General features: G+C 35.9%; 1 protein-coding gene across 3 annotated transcripts in view; it reads right to left on the reverse strand.

The window, feature by feature from the left end:
* Window positions 1-14,424: 14,424 nt before the first annotated feature.
* The window catches only part of LOC115213432, a 353,772-nt gene continuing 352,306 nt past the window's right edge, over window positions 14,425-15,890 (reverse strand). For all 3 annotated transcript variants that reach the window (XM_036503965.1, XM_029782406.2, XM_029782407.2), the window contains one exon: window positions 14,425-15,890. This exon is cut by the window's right edge and continues 1,547 nt beyond it. In XM_036503965.1, the coding sequence (XP_036359858.1) occupies window positions 15,265-15,890 (626 nt within the window). In that variant the 3' untranslated portion in view covers window positions 14,425-15,264.

Below are 15,890 nucleotides of genomic sequence, written 5' to 3' on the forward strand. Positions count from 1 at the left end.
GCCCCTTGTGGGTAGTAAAGAAATAGGTATTTCAAATACCGTCGAGGTTGACTTCGCTTTTCATCCCTTCAAGGTTGATAAAAATTAGTAAAAACCAAGTACTGGGATCGATGTCATCGACTTGTCCCCTCACCTCAAAAATTGCCGGCTTCGAACTCTGCAACGGATCGGCGCCTCGTTCAAAGGAATGTTCTCATCCCAGTCACTTATACGTCATAAAAACCAAGCAACCAGCCTTACGTGTTCTAGGGGGTCAAAGAAAACATGTGGTTTAGCGTGGTTTTTTTTTTTTTCAGACTGCATTTATGATTACAGTATTTCAACGTGTATTTTCTTTTGTTTTGTTAAGACAGAAGGGTATGTATTCAGTGGGAAATCTCGCTGCTATTTTTTTTAACAGATCGAGTAATCACGTGGTTGCTCGGTGAATTCAGTGGTGTTTAAATTCATACGGGTGGCATTAACTTCCGGTACTGTGTTGAAGAGAAAACCTCCAAACTAATCAGTGCTTGGCTTGATAAAACTCGGAAGGCAAAGTCTACCTACCTACCAACCTACCTACCTACCTACCAAATTATCTATCTATCTATCTATCTATCTATCTATCTATCTATCTATCTATCTATCTATCTATCTATCTATCTATCTATCTATCTATCTATCTATTGTGTTTTCTTTTAGCATGACACTATTGCCCAAGGTTCTCGTGGTCTTTTCCGTAGGCTTTTCTATCCACGGACAAACCTAAACTATTTTCCCTTTTACATTGACATTTCTGTGATAACCGATCCCTATTGATCGGCCCCACTTTTTTTCACGATCCCTTTTGATCGGAATTCGCCCCCCCCCCTTTTTCCCCTTTCTTCTTCCCAAAAAGAAAAGCTCTACTTTGTATTTTGTCCCTTCTGTGTTTAGCCCTGCGTGGCCAATCTCTCTCTCTCTCTCTCTCTTTATATATATATATATATCATCTATCTATCTACGACGATAGCGGTGGCGATTGCGACGACAACCATGGCGGCGGTAACTGTGACGACGTTGATGGTGGCGGTGACTGCGACGACGACTATGGCAGCGGCGACTGCGACGACGACCATGGCATCCGCAGTGGCAACGACGACTGCGGCAAAGACGACGACGTCGATGGCACCACCAGCAATATCAAGAACAAGAGCCACATCAGAATTGGTGAAGCAACAGGGAAATCTTGATGGGGTCCCTGGAGCTGCCGGAGGAAAAAATGGAACCGAAAGCGTTGGTGGTGGCACGTTTGAAAATATAGTCCTAGTAATTCAAAAATGTCTGGGAGCAGGAAGGAACGGTCATGGTTGGCAAGTTCTTGATCAAAGGTTTGCTTATTCAGGGCTGAGTTAATTCTAAACAGCAGCAACAACAACAAGAATAACAACGTCACCATCCTCACCACCAGCATTGCATACAGTTCTCTTTCTGTAGAGTAAATCTGAAATACTTAAAACATCTTTGTCTCTCAGGTCATCATCATCATCATCATCGTCGTCGTCGTCATCATCATCATCATCATCATCATCATCCTTATCACCACCATCATCATCATCCTTATCATCATCGTCGTCGTCGTCGTCATCATCATCATCATCATCATCATCATCATCATCATCATCATCATCATCATCATCATCATCATCATCATCATCATCATCATCATCATCATCATCATCATCATCATCATCATCATCATCATCATCATCATCATCATCATCATCATCAGTCGGGAACCATTCATCATCGTCTGTCAACTTAATGAGAACAGCTTCAGTTCGACATGAACGACCGCCCAAGAAGTTTACAGGAAATTAAAATTTAAGCCTATTCACATTGAAGTTTCTCTCTTGAGCTGTTAAATTACCATTCTTTTATTAAAGAACCATCTTCCTTATTTCTCTCTCTCTCTCTCTATCTCTCTCTCTTCCCTGCTTCTCTTCCTTCCTCCACACACACTCATACATACGTGTATATATATATATATATATATATATATATATATATATATATATATATATATATATATATATATACACACACACACGTTACCCTTTCGTAAAATACCATCTACCCTAAATTAATTGGAGCTGAAACAGAAAGCAGCTAATGACCATCAAGAAGCGAATGTAATGAACCCGAAAATTTTGGCATGGAGTCTATATTATCTCTGTTGGACAGCGTATCAGCTTTCCCACTTCACCCTTGAACGGAATGCTATATATATGCACATATATATACGCTTATATATATATGTGTATGTTTTGGGATATATATGTATATATACACATACACATATATATTCATGTGTGTTTGTTAGTATATGTATATATAAAGATATATATGTATACAGGTATATAATCTATATGAATGTGTAATGCAGACAAATATATATATAGTGCATAGAGTATACTATATATATATATATATATATATATAGATATGCTTGTTTATCTACATATGTATACCTACATAACTATGTATATATATATTTGTATATATATATATATATATATATATATATATATTTAGCTATACATACATACATATATGTGTGTGTGTATACACATACGCACACATATACATACTAACACATGCTCACACACACACACACACATATATGTTTATGTGGTAAGTAGTTTGCTTACCAACCACATGGTTCCGAGTTCATTCCCACTGCGGGGCAACTTGAGCAAATGTCTTCGACTATAGCTTCGGGCCGACCACGCCTTGCGAGTGGATTTGGTGGACGGAAACTGAAAGAAGCCTGCCGTATATATATATATATATATATATATATATATATATATATATATATATATATGTGTGTGTGTGTGTTTGTGTGTCTGTGTTTGTCCCCTCAACATCGCTTGACAACCGATGCTGGTGTGTTAACGTCCCTGTAACTTAATGGTTCAGCAAAAGATATCGATAAAAATAAATAACTAGGCTTACAAAGAATAAATCCAGGGGTCGATTCGCTCGACTAAAGGCGGTGCTCCAGCATGGCCACAGTTAAATGACTGAAACAAGTAAAATAAAAAGAGAAAATACACATAATATAAATTTCCATACATACAGAGACACGAATCCATAATTGCAAATACACACACAATACACAGGCGCGCAGGCACAAGAGAAAGTCTACTTAATCTTTTGAGCCCATAACACCGGTTTACCGGTGGATGGCCAATTTTTCTCTATACCACCGATGGAATGCCAGGTATATGGTAAAATAAGGTTCAGGAGGTCAGGGCTTAAAGGGTTAAACCCCGTCTTGTGTGTTATTGTCATCTATAATTCCTGTTCACCGTATTTTCTCACACCCTGTAATTTCACCTGTTCACATCCGCTTCTTTTTTATTCGTTTTCTATATCCTTGCCTTTGATTGCGTTTCTGACATTATCTCACTCTTTCATCTATGAATACTCCTATCTCTATATATATATCTATATATCTCTTTTTCCCTGTTCCGTTTACTCCTATTAATATTTTTTTACTCTCTAAGGCGGCGAGCTGGCAGAATCGTTAGGGCGCTGGGCGAAATGCTTAGTGGTATTTCGTCTGCCGCTACGTTCTGAGTTCAAATTCCGCCGAGGTCGACTTAACCCGTTTGTCTGTCCTTGTTTGTCCTCTCTTTGTTTAGCCCCTTGTGGGTAGTAAAGAAATAGCTATTTCGTCTGCCGTTACATTCTGACTTAAAATTTCGCTGAGGTCGACTTTGTCTTTCATCCTTTCGGGGTCGATAAATTAAGTACCAGTTGCGCACTGGGATCGATGTAATCGATTTAATCCCTTTGTCTGTCCTTGTTTGTCCCCTCTATGTTTAGCCCCTTGTGTGTAATAAAGAAATAAGAAACGTTAGCACGCTGGGCGAAATGCTTAGCGGTATTTCGGCTGCCTTTACATTGTTAGTTTGATAAATCGACCTTAGTACTTATTTCTTTTTTAAAGCCTGGTACTTACGGTATTAGTCTCTTTTGACAAACAGCTATGTTACGGGGACGTAAACACACCAACACCTGTTGTCAAGTAGTGATAGGAGACAAACACACATACACACACACGCGACGGGCTTCTTTCATTTTACGTTTACGAAATCCTACTGGAAAGCTTTGGTCGGCAGCCACTTCCCAAAGGTGCCACACAGTGGGACTGAACCCGGAACCATGTAGTTGGGCAATAAACGTCTTACAACACTGTCACGCTCGCGTCCAACATGCTACCATTTTTTAATTGCACTGTATATTCATATCTTTAGTGTTTTTCGTTCTGCTAAGTTAGCGAAGAAAGAATATTAAAGGCTTATAAAACAAAGTTTCCTTCGTAATAACCCGTGTTGAAAAAGCATGGAACCGAAAAATTTCTGGATTAATAACAATATATATACAGGGTGCGTGAAAAGTAAGTCGGTATTTAAAATTGGTAATGAAATCCATATTCCTTTTGCAAATTATTGAAACAAATGATACATGTTCTTTATTACATGAGAAGATGAAAGTAAAACTTCATATTTCAACGTAAGCACCAGTGGCGTCAACCATTTTCCTCGAACGGCCAGGGATGGAATGAACAATCTTCTGAAAGATGCCGTCTGGGATATCATTGAGAACCTCCTGAATCCGTGTCTTCAAGTCCTCCAGTGTGCGAGGTTTGTCTTGTACACCGTTTTTGTGTAACGCCACAGGTAAAAATCACATGGAGTGAGTTCTGAACTTCTGAGGTCACAGTCTTCAGGTATTAGCTCCTGCACGTAATGGGGTTTCCACGGACAAAAATTGAAATCTTTATGCAACACCGTACATAATGTGTGTCTTGTTGGTCCACTTTCAAGAGCTGCTTGATGTGTTGGTTTTTGCGGGTTGCGATTAAACATTTGCTGCCCTGTTGCCACGTTCTCCGCTGATTGGGATGTGGTTGGATGGCCACTTCTTCTTGCATCGTTCACAGAGCCCGTGGTTACCAGCTTTGCATGACAACTTTTTATTGTATCCAGACGTAGTGTTGCATGCTTACCTTTCCATGCACGCCACCATCTTTGAACCAAAACAATGGTATTCCACACTTCATAGCGTACTGCTATCCTAGCTCGCTCCTGAACAGTCAAGCGACAGACCATCTGGAAAATAAGAAATAAGAAATCCCCATTAGTGTTGTCTGTATAAAAAATAATCTAGTTATTACTACAGTGATACTAAAAATTCTATAAGCAATTTCTAATGCCTGGTAATTTTCCACCCATTCTGTATAATGGGCTCGACTTAAGCGACCATTTAGTGTATCTACAAAATTAGTAGAAGAAGCTAATCGAGTTGAGAGAGAGACATTACGTGAAGGCGGCGAGCTGGCAGAATGCGTAGCGATATTTCGTCTGCCGCTACGTTCTGAGTTCAAATTCCGACGATGTTGACTTTGCCTTTCATCCTTTCGGGGTCGATTAAATAAGTACCAGTTACGCACCGGGGTCGATATAATCGACTTAATCCGTTTGTCCTTGCTTGTCCTCTCTGTGTTTAGCCCCTTGTGGGTAGTAAAGAAATAGAAATAGGTATTTCGTCTGCTGCTACGTTCTGAGTTCAAATTCTGCCGAGGTCGATTTTGCCTTGCACCCTTTCAGGGTCGATTAAATTAAGTATCAGTTACGCACTGGGGTCGATATAATCGACTTAATCCATACGTCTGTCCTTGTTTGTCCTCTCTCTGTTTAGCACGTTGTGGGTAGTAAAGAAATAGGTATTTCGTCTGCCGTTACGTTCTGAGTTCAAATTCCGCCGAGGTCGACTTTGCCTTTCATCCTTTCGGGGTCGATTGAATAAGTACCAGTTACGCACTGGGTTCGATGTAATCGACTTAATCCGTTTGTCTGTCCTTGTTTGTCCCGTCTATCTTTAGCCCGTTGTGGGCAATATATAAATAAGAAACGAAATTCCTGTTCATCTTGAAGGGTCATTGCCAAGATGCGCATTTAACTCACAATCGGACCACGGTAGTAAACTCCCGAAATGTCCATGAATGGGTTTTTTTACCTAATTTTTTGGAACTATCTTATGCTCCTTAGACTTCGACCTACCAAGGATTGCTTTAAAATGAAAACGACCTATTTTGATATATTTTTAATTGAGGGATGCAAAAGTTTTTTAGTTGATTGACATGCTCTAGAGATACATTTTGACCGCCTAATTTTGTCGATTTGTATATACCTTTGCTTGACAGGCCTTTCTATATATTTTGGATACCTTCTGTGCTTTTATACATGTATTCCTTTTATATGTTGAAGGCCATGGTAATATTTATATATGATAAAATGTATGGAAGCGTGGTGTTATATATATAAAGTCGTTGTTCTCTAGTCAATGTTATATATGTGACCGCGTGTGTATCGTTGGCAATTTTTTCCTCCGTCTTCACTTCCTTGGATCTTTCCTTTTCCTATGTTTCTGACGAAGAGCTCGGCTCGAAACGTTAAATCCTCCTTTCTTTCCTTTCCTGAGCGTCCAATAACACTATACTTGTTCCACGTTTCGCGTTGTGTTTTCATGTTTGGAAATATATACATTATACATTATATATACATATATGTATATACAGTGGCGGCCAAAATGTTCAGAACGGCATTGTTTTCGTCAGAAAAGTAGATATAATTTTTTATCAAAGTTATTTTATATTCTATAATTTTCACAGACAATAAATACAATATTATTTGTTATTGCCTGAGATTTTGATGTAATTTGAGAGGATAATACAAAAGTTATGGATGATTTAGGGATATACTGCAAAACCCATGGCAGCCAAAATGATCAGAACGGTTGCTTTTACTCCGTGTTTTAGTATATTTAACCAGCGAACTCTAATGTTTTGAATTTGTTTACGTGACGGTTCGTTTACTACATTAGTAAGAATATTTGCAGTGTACTTTGTTAATATAATGCCACTTACTCCGTTACCAATTCGTCAGCAGATCATTAAGCTTCGAAGGAAGGATAATTTAAGTATTGGATCTATTGCAAAGATTGTTAACAAGTCAAAAAGTGTTGTACACGGTATTCTTAAGGTCTACGATGATTGTGGTTCGTGTGAAGTAAGAAAGTTTACAGGTAGGCCAAGAAAAACGACCAAGAGAGAAGATCGTGCTATGGTAAAGTTGGTTAAAAAGGACAGATTTAAAACTGCTGCTGCTGTTTCTCGGAAAATGAGCATTGTATTGAAGAAATCTTTATCTCGAAAAACTGTGTCTCGTCGTTTAGTTCAACATGACCTACAAGCAAGAGCACCTGCAGTGAAGCCACTGATCAGCTCCAAGAATAAAAAGTGTCGTCTTACCTTTGCAACCAAACATGTGTTGTGGTCTCAAGAAAAATGGCAAACGGTGCATTTCAGTGATGAATCTAAGTTTATGTTATTTGGCTCAGATGGGAAAAGGTACGTTCGTAGAAAAGTAGGTGAAAAATTGTCGCCTAAATGCCTTAAGACTAGTGTTAAATTCGGTAGAGGAAGTGTCATGGTTTGGGGGATGATATCTGGAGATGGTGTGGGCCGTTTGGCGCGATTACATGGTAAGGTAAATGCAGGAGTTTATAAACAACTTGTAAAAGATCATGTCTTGCCTGTGCTGAGAAATTTAACTAAGCGACCACCCATAATCATGCAGGACAATGCCCCATGTCACAAGGCTAAGGTGGTCATGAACTTCCTCAAGGCTGAAAAGGTTATTGTTATGGATTGGCCTGCTCAAAGTCCAGATCTCAATCCTATTGAAAATGTATGGAATATTCTAGGAGAACGTTCGAAAGCCAGAAATCCGAAAACAACTGAGCAATTATGGAATGCCCTTCAGGAAGAATGGAATAAGATCACCCAGCAAGAAATTGAAATATTTCAGAGTGTGATTGAAGCTATAGGGCTTCACACTAAATATTAAATAATTCCAGTATTCTCTGTCATTTTTGATTATTTTGTTATTTTTTCAACCGTTCTGATCACTTTGGCCGCCATGGGTTTTGCAGTAAATCACTAAATCATCCATAAGTTTTGTATTATACACCAAAATCTCAGACAATAACAATTAATATTGTATTTATTGTCTGTAAAAATTATAGAATATAAAACTACTTTGATAAAAACTTATACTTACTTTTCTGACGAAAACAATGCCATTCTGAACATTTTGGCCGCAACTGTATATCACGTGACCGACCAGTCCATCAGATGTAGTTACACATCGCTGGTCACAATGCGTTCGCATTGTTTTAGCCTTCGAATGACGCCACCCCGCTGGCTAAGCGAGCAGGCCAACAGACGAAAGAGTGAGAGAAAGTGTTGTGAAAGAGTACATCAGGGATCACCACCCCCTGCCAGAGCATCGTGGAGCTTTTATGTGTTTTCGCTCAATAAACACACACAACGCCCGGTCTGGGAATCGAAACAGCGATCCTACGACCGCGAGTCCGCTGCCCTAACCACTGGGCCATTGCGCCTCCATTATGTATGTATGTATGTATGTATGTATGTATATATACACACATTATACACACACACACATATATATATATATATACACATTATACACACACACACATATATATATATATATATATATATATATATATATATATATATATATATATATAATGTGTTAAAAGAAATAGTATTGGACCTTGGGAGGGGTATTATCTCGGTAATAATAAACACATGCACTGGTTCAGTCTTTTATTGTTATTGTATTGTTCAGTATTGTTCATGATCTTTCATTTTTTTTTGTCAGATAATAATTTCATCGCATTGTTGCAATCTCTTCAGTGACACGTCTCTGTACTATATATGGAGTCATCCCATAAATAATGCAGCTTTTTTATACTTATTTTATTTTTCAAAATCAAAATAAAGTTCTTTTTAATTTAAAATATACTCTCTTTCATTTTCTACAATACTCTTCTATCTATCTCGTAGACTTGCAAGGCCCCTTTTCCAAAATTCACTTGTCCATGACGAGTACTGTTCTGACCTGGTCTACAGAATCCATATTTTTTCCGTCCAAATGATTTTGAAGACTGCGGATTAAATGATCATCAGATGGGGCAGTGTCTGGTGAATATGGTTGGTGGGGCATCGTTTCTCATTCAAACTGCTTCAGCCTTTGGAACGTCATTCTCGCTGAATGTGACAGAGCATTACCTTATGTCTTTAAACCAAAATGGTCGTTTTTCTTCCAGCACTGACGTACACCGCTTAAACTGCTCGTAGTAGATCTCACTTGTTATCGTTTGGTTTGGATTTAAATGTTCAAAGTGGACTAAACCTTCCATATCCCACCAAACAGATAACATCTTACGTAGATGAAGACTTTCCTTAGCCTGGGGTGCCGGTGTTTCTCCTTTACCTACCTACTGTCTTCGGCGCTTGACATTTTTATAAAAAATTCATTTCTCGTTACCAGTCCCTATTCGTTCCAAAAAGGTTCATTCGTGAAATGTGACAGCAAAGAAGAGTACACATTCGCTCTCTGTGCGCTGTTAGACTCAGAAAGTTTGTGAGGAACCCATTGACCCAATTTGCAGACTTTTCCGATATAATATATATATATATATATATATATATATATATATACACCTACACAACTACACCAGTAATAATCCTACCTTAACAACTAGTTATGCGAGTAGGGTTACTAGTAATCTCATTAACCATAGTTATTCCATGGACGATAGTAAATGTTTTTTGCAATCGTAGAAACCGCCTTTAGTGTCCTCTTGAAAATCAGTTCTTAAGAATGAATTCAATATATCAATGTACGGTAACATCTGGTTCATCTTTCACAGTTTTTAAAATTTAGTTTATACAACCATTTTTCTTTATTTAAATTTAGGAGGAAGGTTAATCCAAGTAAATGTTTTTAGGATTTAAAAATACAACAACGTTGATTACTATATGAAATGGTGCATTGTATGTAATGCTCTATCATACAATGCTGGTTACTTTGAATGTAATCTTTGCAGAGACGAAATGTTTTATATATTTAACTCAAAAGTAGATTTATTAAACTCTAGAACTAATCTAGCGATGAATTGCTATCATAAGCATAGAAGAACGTTTAAATATTTCATTATGAAATAGCACTCTGTTTATACTAACTTATTCTTTCAATAAATGGGATAACCATAATTTCTTGTTTTTTATTATCAACTCTCGCTATCTTTTATAATTTGTGTTCTTCTATTACGCGACAAACATTTTGTCACGCTTTACTGCTTCCTCACTGTTCATTTGTTTTTTCTTTTCCTTTTTTATTCTTCATCTCTGAATTCTTCTTTCCACTCCTCCCATTTCTGAATCTTAGCCTTTCTATTATTGTTTTTTTTTTATGAGCATGACTATTTACTTCTTATGAGATATATTCAAATTTATTTTCGTGTATCAACATCTCTTTTTAAAACAAATTTTGAAAAAGTTTACTTTAATGATCTTTTAAATTAATCTTTAGTTGACCTAGGCTACTGAGGTAGCCTTTCTACGTTTTTATTTATTTTTTCTTTCACTGCTCAGCGAGTCATCTTAAGTTTAAACACCAAACTAACTTTTCTTAGAATATGCTTCATCTTAGCTCTCTTTTACTCTTTTACTTGTTCCAGTCATTTGACTACGGCCATGCTGGACCACCGTTTTTTAGTGAAACAAATCGACCCCAGCACTTATTCTTTGTAAGCCTAGTATTTATTTTATCGGTTCCTTTTGCCGAACCGCTAAGTTTCGGGGACGCAAACACACCAGCATCGGTTGTCAAGCGATGTTGGGGGACAAACACAGAAACACACACACACACACACATATATATATATATATATATTATATATATATATATATATACACGACGGGTTTCTTTCAGTTTCCGTCTACCAAATCTACTCACAAGGCTTTGGTTGGCCCGAGGCTATAGTAGAAGACACTTGCCCAAGGTGCCACGCAGTGGGTCTGAACCCGGCACCATGTGGTTGGTAAGCAAGCTACTTGCCACGCAGCCACTCCTGCGCCTATCTATCTTTCTATCTTTTTTATTTTCTCTCCTTTATTCCAGTGACTTCTCTGTATTGTTGCTAAATTCTCAGTTCTCATTAGATTCACATCTGTTTTGGTTGCCTTGAAAATATTATAATCAAATAAGCTTTGGATATATTTTATTTCACTATCGATCCAATATGGACCGATTTGTATGTCGTACCATTAATTATATCTAATAGCGCTTAATAGAATCACGTGTCGGGTTTTTTTATGATATAACCCTGAATTAAAGACGCACTAGTCTTCATTCTTGTTTTACCTTTATAATACTCTCTAGAATTTTCCAAAATTCCTTTAAATGAACTTTGGAATTATTGGGTTGTCCGGAAAGTTCGTGCCGATTGTTAAAGGAAGGAAAAAGGTCAATAAATACTTGCCATTACATTTTTAATCAACCAAATATGAACCATTTTGTTGCACAATGCGTCTCCATCTTTCCTTTAACTTGAAAATACCCTCTTCCAAGAATCGAAGTGGTTTCATGGCAAAGAATTCATCAAGGAATCTTTTTACGTCATCCAAGGAATTGAAATTTTTACCATTAAGACTATTCTACAGATCAGAATAAGTGGAAATCCGAAGGAGTAATATCTGGTAAATATGTAGGGTGGAGTAACACATCCCAGCCGAGCTGCTGCAATTTTTGTCTGTTTCCCAAAGCACCAAGTGCCGAAAATGTACTTTATCTTCCATTTTAAAGGGTTACAGAATTAACACAGGTTATAGGAACATAAGCCTTCTTCCACGAAAAGATAGCTTAAACTGTGCTCTAAACGGAGGTGTAGTCAAATCCTATTTTATGGACTCAACCATGTTCTAAAATAAGTCGAAAGGTAAGCTACTATAAGTTGGCACGAACTTTCCGGACAACTCAATATTTATCACACTTGGAATGTTATCACGGATTAAAATGATAAGTTCTGTGGCATCATGTTGACTGAGATGCACCCATGTGGCTTATCTGGTATCCCTTGAAGAAATTTGTCTAGGCTTCGTTTGAAGGCGGTTTTGAAGGTGATATATAGCCCTAAGCTAATATACAGGAGTTGATTTAATACTGACTTCTGAAAATTAAAGTAACCTTTAATGCGATTGCAGATTTTATTAAACGCAATAATATTCAGGAGCTCTGTTTTGTCCATTTCGAAAGAAATAAATAACGGCAAATGTCAATGTAAAACAGAATAACATAGAAAGTGTTGAACGCACGTATTCGCACAAAAAAAACAAAAAAAAAATCCAGCGGAAGGAATCATATATTCATCAGTTAACAACAACAACAACAACAGGTAATAATATCGTCATTTATCATATTTAGCATTTGTTAAACTGTTCAACTTTATTAATATTTATAACTTTATTTATCTCTTACACAAGTATAATGCCTCAGATCCACGTAGAACAGGCGATAAGAAATGTGTGACAATTATTTTTTTCTTCAAATGCTGTGAATCAGCTATAACCGAGAATCGAAGCCGGACGGCACGGTTCGGCTCATCGGAAGCTTGTGGCTACTCTATGGCACAGCGGTAATTTATCACAAATAAATATATACATATATATATATATATATATATTATATATATATATATATATATATATATATATTTATATATATATATATATATAAAACAGAAAAAGGTCGATATTGCTATGTAACTTTCATTATAAATGTTTTGTACTCAAGTCTTGAGGTTGTATATCGTTGCCCACCATGCGTTTACATCTTGAGCAAATTAGTTGATTTTACTCACAGCAGAGGAATATTGACGTCGATTCGTGATAATGTTTTATCAATGCCCTATTCAAACGAGGTCCAACTTTAAAGGGGTAGTGCGGTATATGAGTACAGTAGCTTGAGTACAACAGCGCTCACTATACTGGAGTATCTTTATGTTTTAATACCGTCATGGCAGAAATAACACCGTTTTACTATATGAATACGGATTAAGGTCGCGGATGGTTTTTTTTTATCTTTCCATTAAAATTCTAAGACGTTCCTTGGTAGAATTCTATTTTCTTGGTTCTTTTTTTTTTTCATTGTTACAGTTTCATTTTTGTATGTTTTAATATTTTCAACACTTTTTTTTCCTGCATGCATCTGGAACAGTATGCAGCTCAAACAGCAACCTGATATGTAACAGTAACGTATATTACACAATAACTTCAGAGATATCTCACAAACATGCAAACAATATTATGAACGTCTGTACGCAAGTATTTATTAATTCTTGTCTCATTTCTCACTATTTTAATATGTAAACACCATTTGCAGTTTCGTACACCATCAGAATATAACAATGCATATATATATATATATATATATATATATATATATATATATATATTTAGCAGCAGTTACACTTTGACTCAAGGTCCCAAAGTTTCATGCGTTGCCCACTTTAAGAACCAATGCACGAAACTCTCGGACCTCGAGTAACTCTGTTACTTCTGTTAAATATTAATAAAAACATATATATATACTCCTATTTTGAGTTCGGTTGCTCCTGTTTGTATCAACATAGGCGTGTGTGTATATATATATATATGTGTGTGTGTGTATATATACATACACAGATATATGTATATACACGTATATATAGGTGTGTATATGTATGTATATATGTGTATATGTGTGTATATATATATGCATATATGTGTATATATATGCATATATATATGCATATATGTATATATATATGCATATATGTGTATATATATGCATATATATATGTATGTATATATATATATGTATATATACATGCATATATATATGGATATATGCATATATATATGGATATATGTATGTATATATATGTATATATACATGTATATATATGCATATATATGTATATATACATGCATATATATATGGATATATGTATATATATGCATATATATACATGCATATATATGTATATATATATGCATATGTATGCATATATGTATAAGTATATGTATATGCATATATTTATGCATATATGTACGCATATATATATGTATGCATATATATATGCACATATATACACTTATGTATACTTATATATATATACTTATATACATATATTTATATATATATATATCTATGTATACTTTATATATATACACTTATGTATATATATACATATATATATACACACTTATGTATATATATACTTTATATATATAATGTTACTCCATGCATACCCCCACACGCACATATATGCGTACCTTATGTGTGAGTATTAAAATAAAACAAACACATTTTATAGTTTACACCACAAAATATTTACAATATTAGAAATACATATAATTATATGTTTTTAGTTTAGTGTGTGCATTTTTCAACGATTGTCTGTTGTTTTTTTTTATGTCATTATTTTCAATGTGGACGAAATTTGACTAATCCACCATGAGTGATATAAAGTATATTTATCAGTCAACAATTATTCAGCCTTTCATTGTCATGTATTATAAACATGTTTTCATTTGAGCTGATTGAATACGATTAACGTTTAGTTAGTTTGTTGTGTGCATTTGAAAGCTATTTAGCTTTTGCAGTATGGATGCATGATGCATATCTGTGACTGTCTGCGTATGTACTTTAGGATGAAATTCGAATTATATATATACACACACACAAATACATACACACTCACAAACATAATTATATACACATACACATATATAACATTCATATGTTATTTATGTATTTTTACACACACACACACACACACACACACACACACACACTCTTTTTCTCTCTCTTTCACTCTCACACATAACTTCTTAGTCTGTACTCCAATAGTATAATGTTGCTCAGCATCCGACAGATAATTTAGTCCTGGTATCTGTTTCTATGTTTGAATAAAGGAAGGAAGGGTAAGATGAAAGTGAAGCAAGGGGAAAAGAAATAAAGGTGAGTTTGAGGTGGAGGAAAGGTCAAATATGGCGGGGGTAAGCGACACTGTCTGCAGCTGAGAAAGGGAACGAGGAACATTAATATATTTTTGTTATTTCTTTTTTTTTTTAAATAATCAGGTTTATTATACAATTCATTACTTTTGATCTGATTTCAAAAATTATATTCCACTCTTAGTAAGAAATGAAATCCTTACTGGCAGGTATCTCTCATTGGCACGCTTCTTACTATTAGCCGATACTTCAGTTCTTATGGTGTTCTATCTCAATTTGTAAAATCCGTCGGTTTTTCATGTAAATTGTAAAAATATTGAAAATAGCCACAGAAAAACTGACTGTAATCCGCCTTTGGTTAAGCATTGAACTAAACGCACGCCATTACTTCGAGTATGTTCTTTCTTTCTCTCCGCCTTTCTTTTGCGGTAAACTTCTTTAATGTCTGGTACACTCGGTATTTTAAACGGGTCATTAGGTTTATCACGATCAAATGTTTGGGGTTTATGTATGATAATGCGATCAGCGGTGGTTGTGGTCCTCATCGGAATGTTTTTGCAAGGTATGGCCTCAGCTTTGATGGTATAGACAGTAAGCGGTTTCAAATACCGACCTCTTACAAAAGACCAAGTCATTTTATTACATTCACTGGCGGCCATCACCATTATTTCATTTTTATGCATGTCATTTCTCAAAAGACAAATAGTATCGGAAGTGTTATCACGATTTTGCATTACTACAGCCTTCTCCCAATAATTAGGTTTAAACGTTAATAAACAACGATAGTCGCTTACATGTGCGTGTATTGGGCAATTTTTCATTTCAATACGGCATAAGGTGTTATCATAGCAGTCCTGGTACATGCTTCCGTAGCAACCTCGTCCAGGTTTTATGGCTAATCGAATCTCAAAGCTTGATTCAA

The sequence above is a fragment of the Octopus sinensis genome, linkage group LG6, assembly GCF_006345805.1.
Source record: "Octopus sinensis linkage group LG6, ASM634580v1, whole genome shotgun sequence".
Classification (NCBI taxonomy): Eukaryota; Metazoa; Mollusca; class Cephalopoda; order Octopoda; family Octopodidae; genus Octopus; species Octopus sinensis.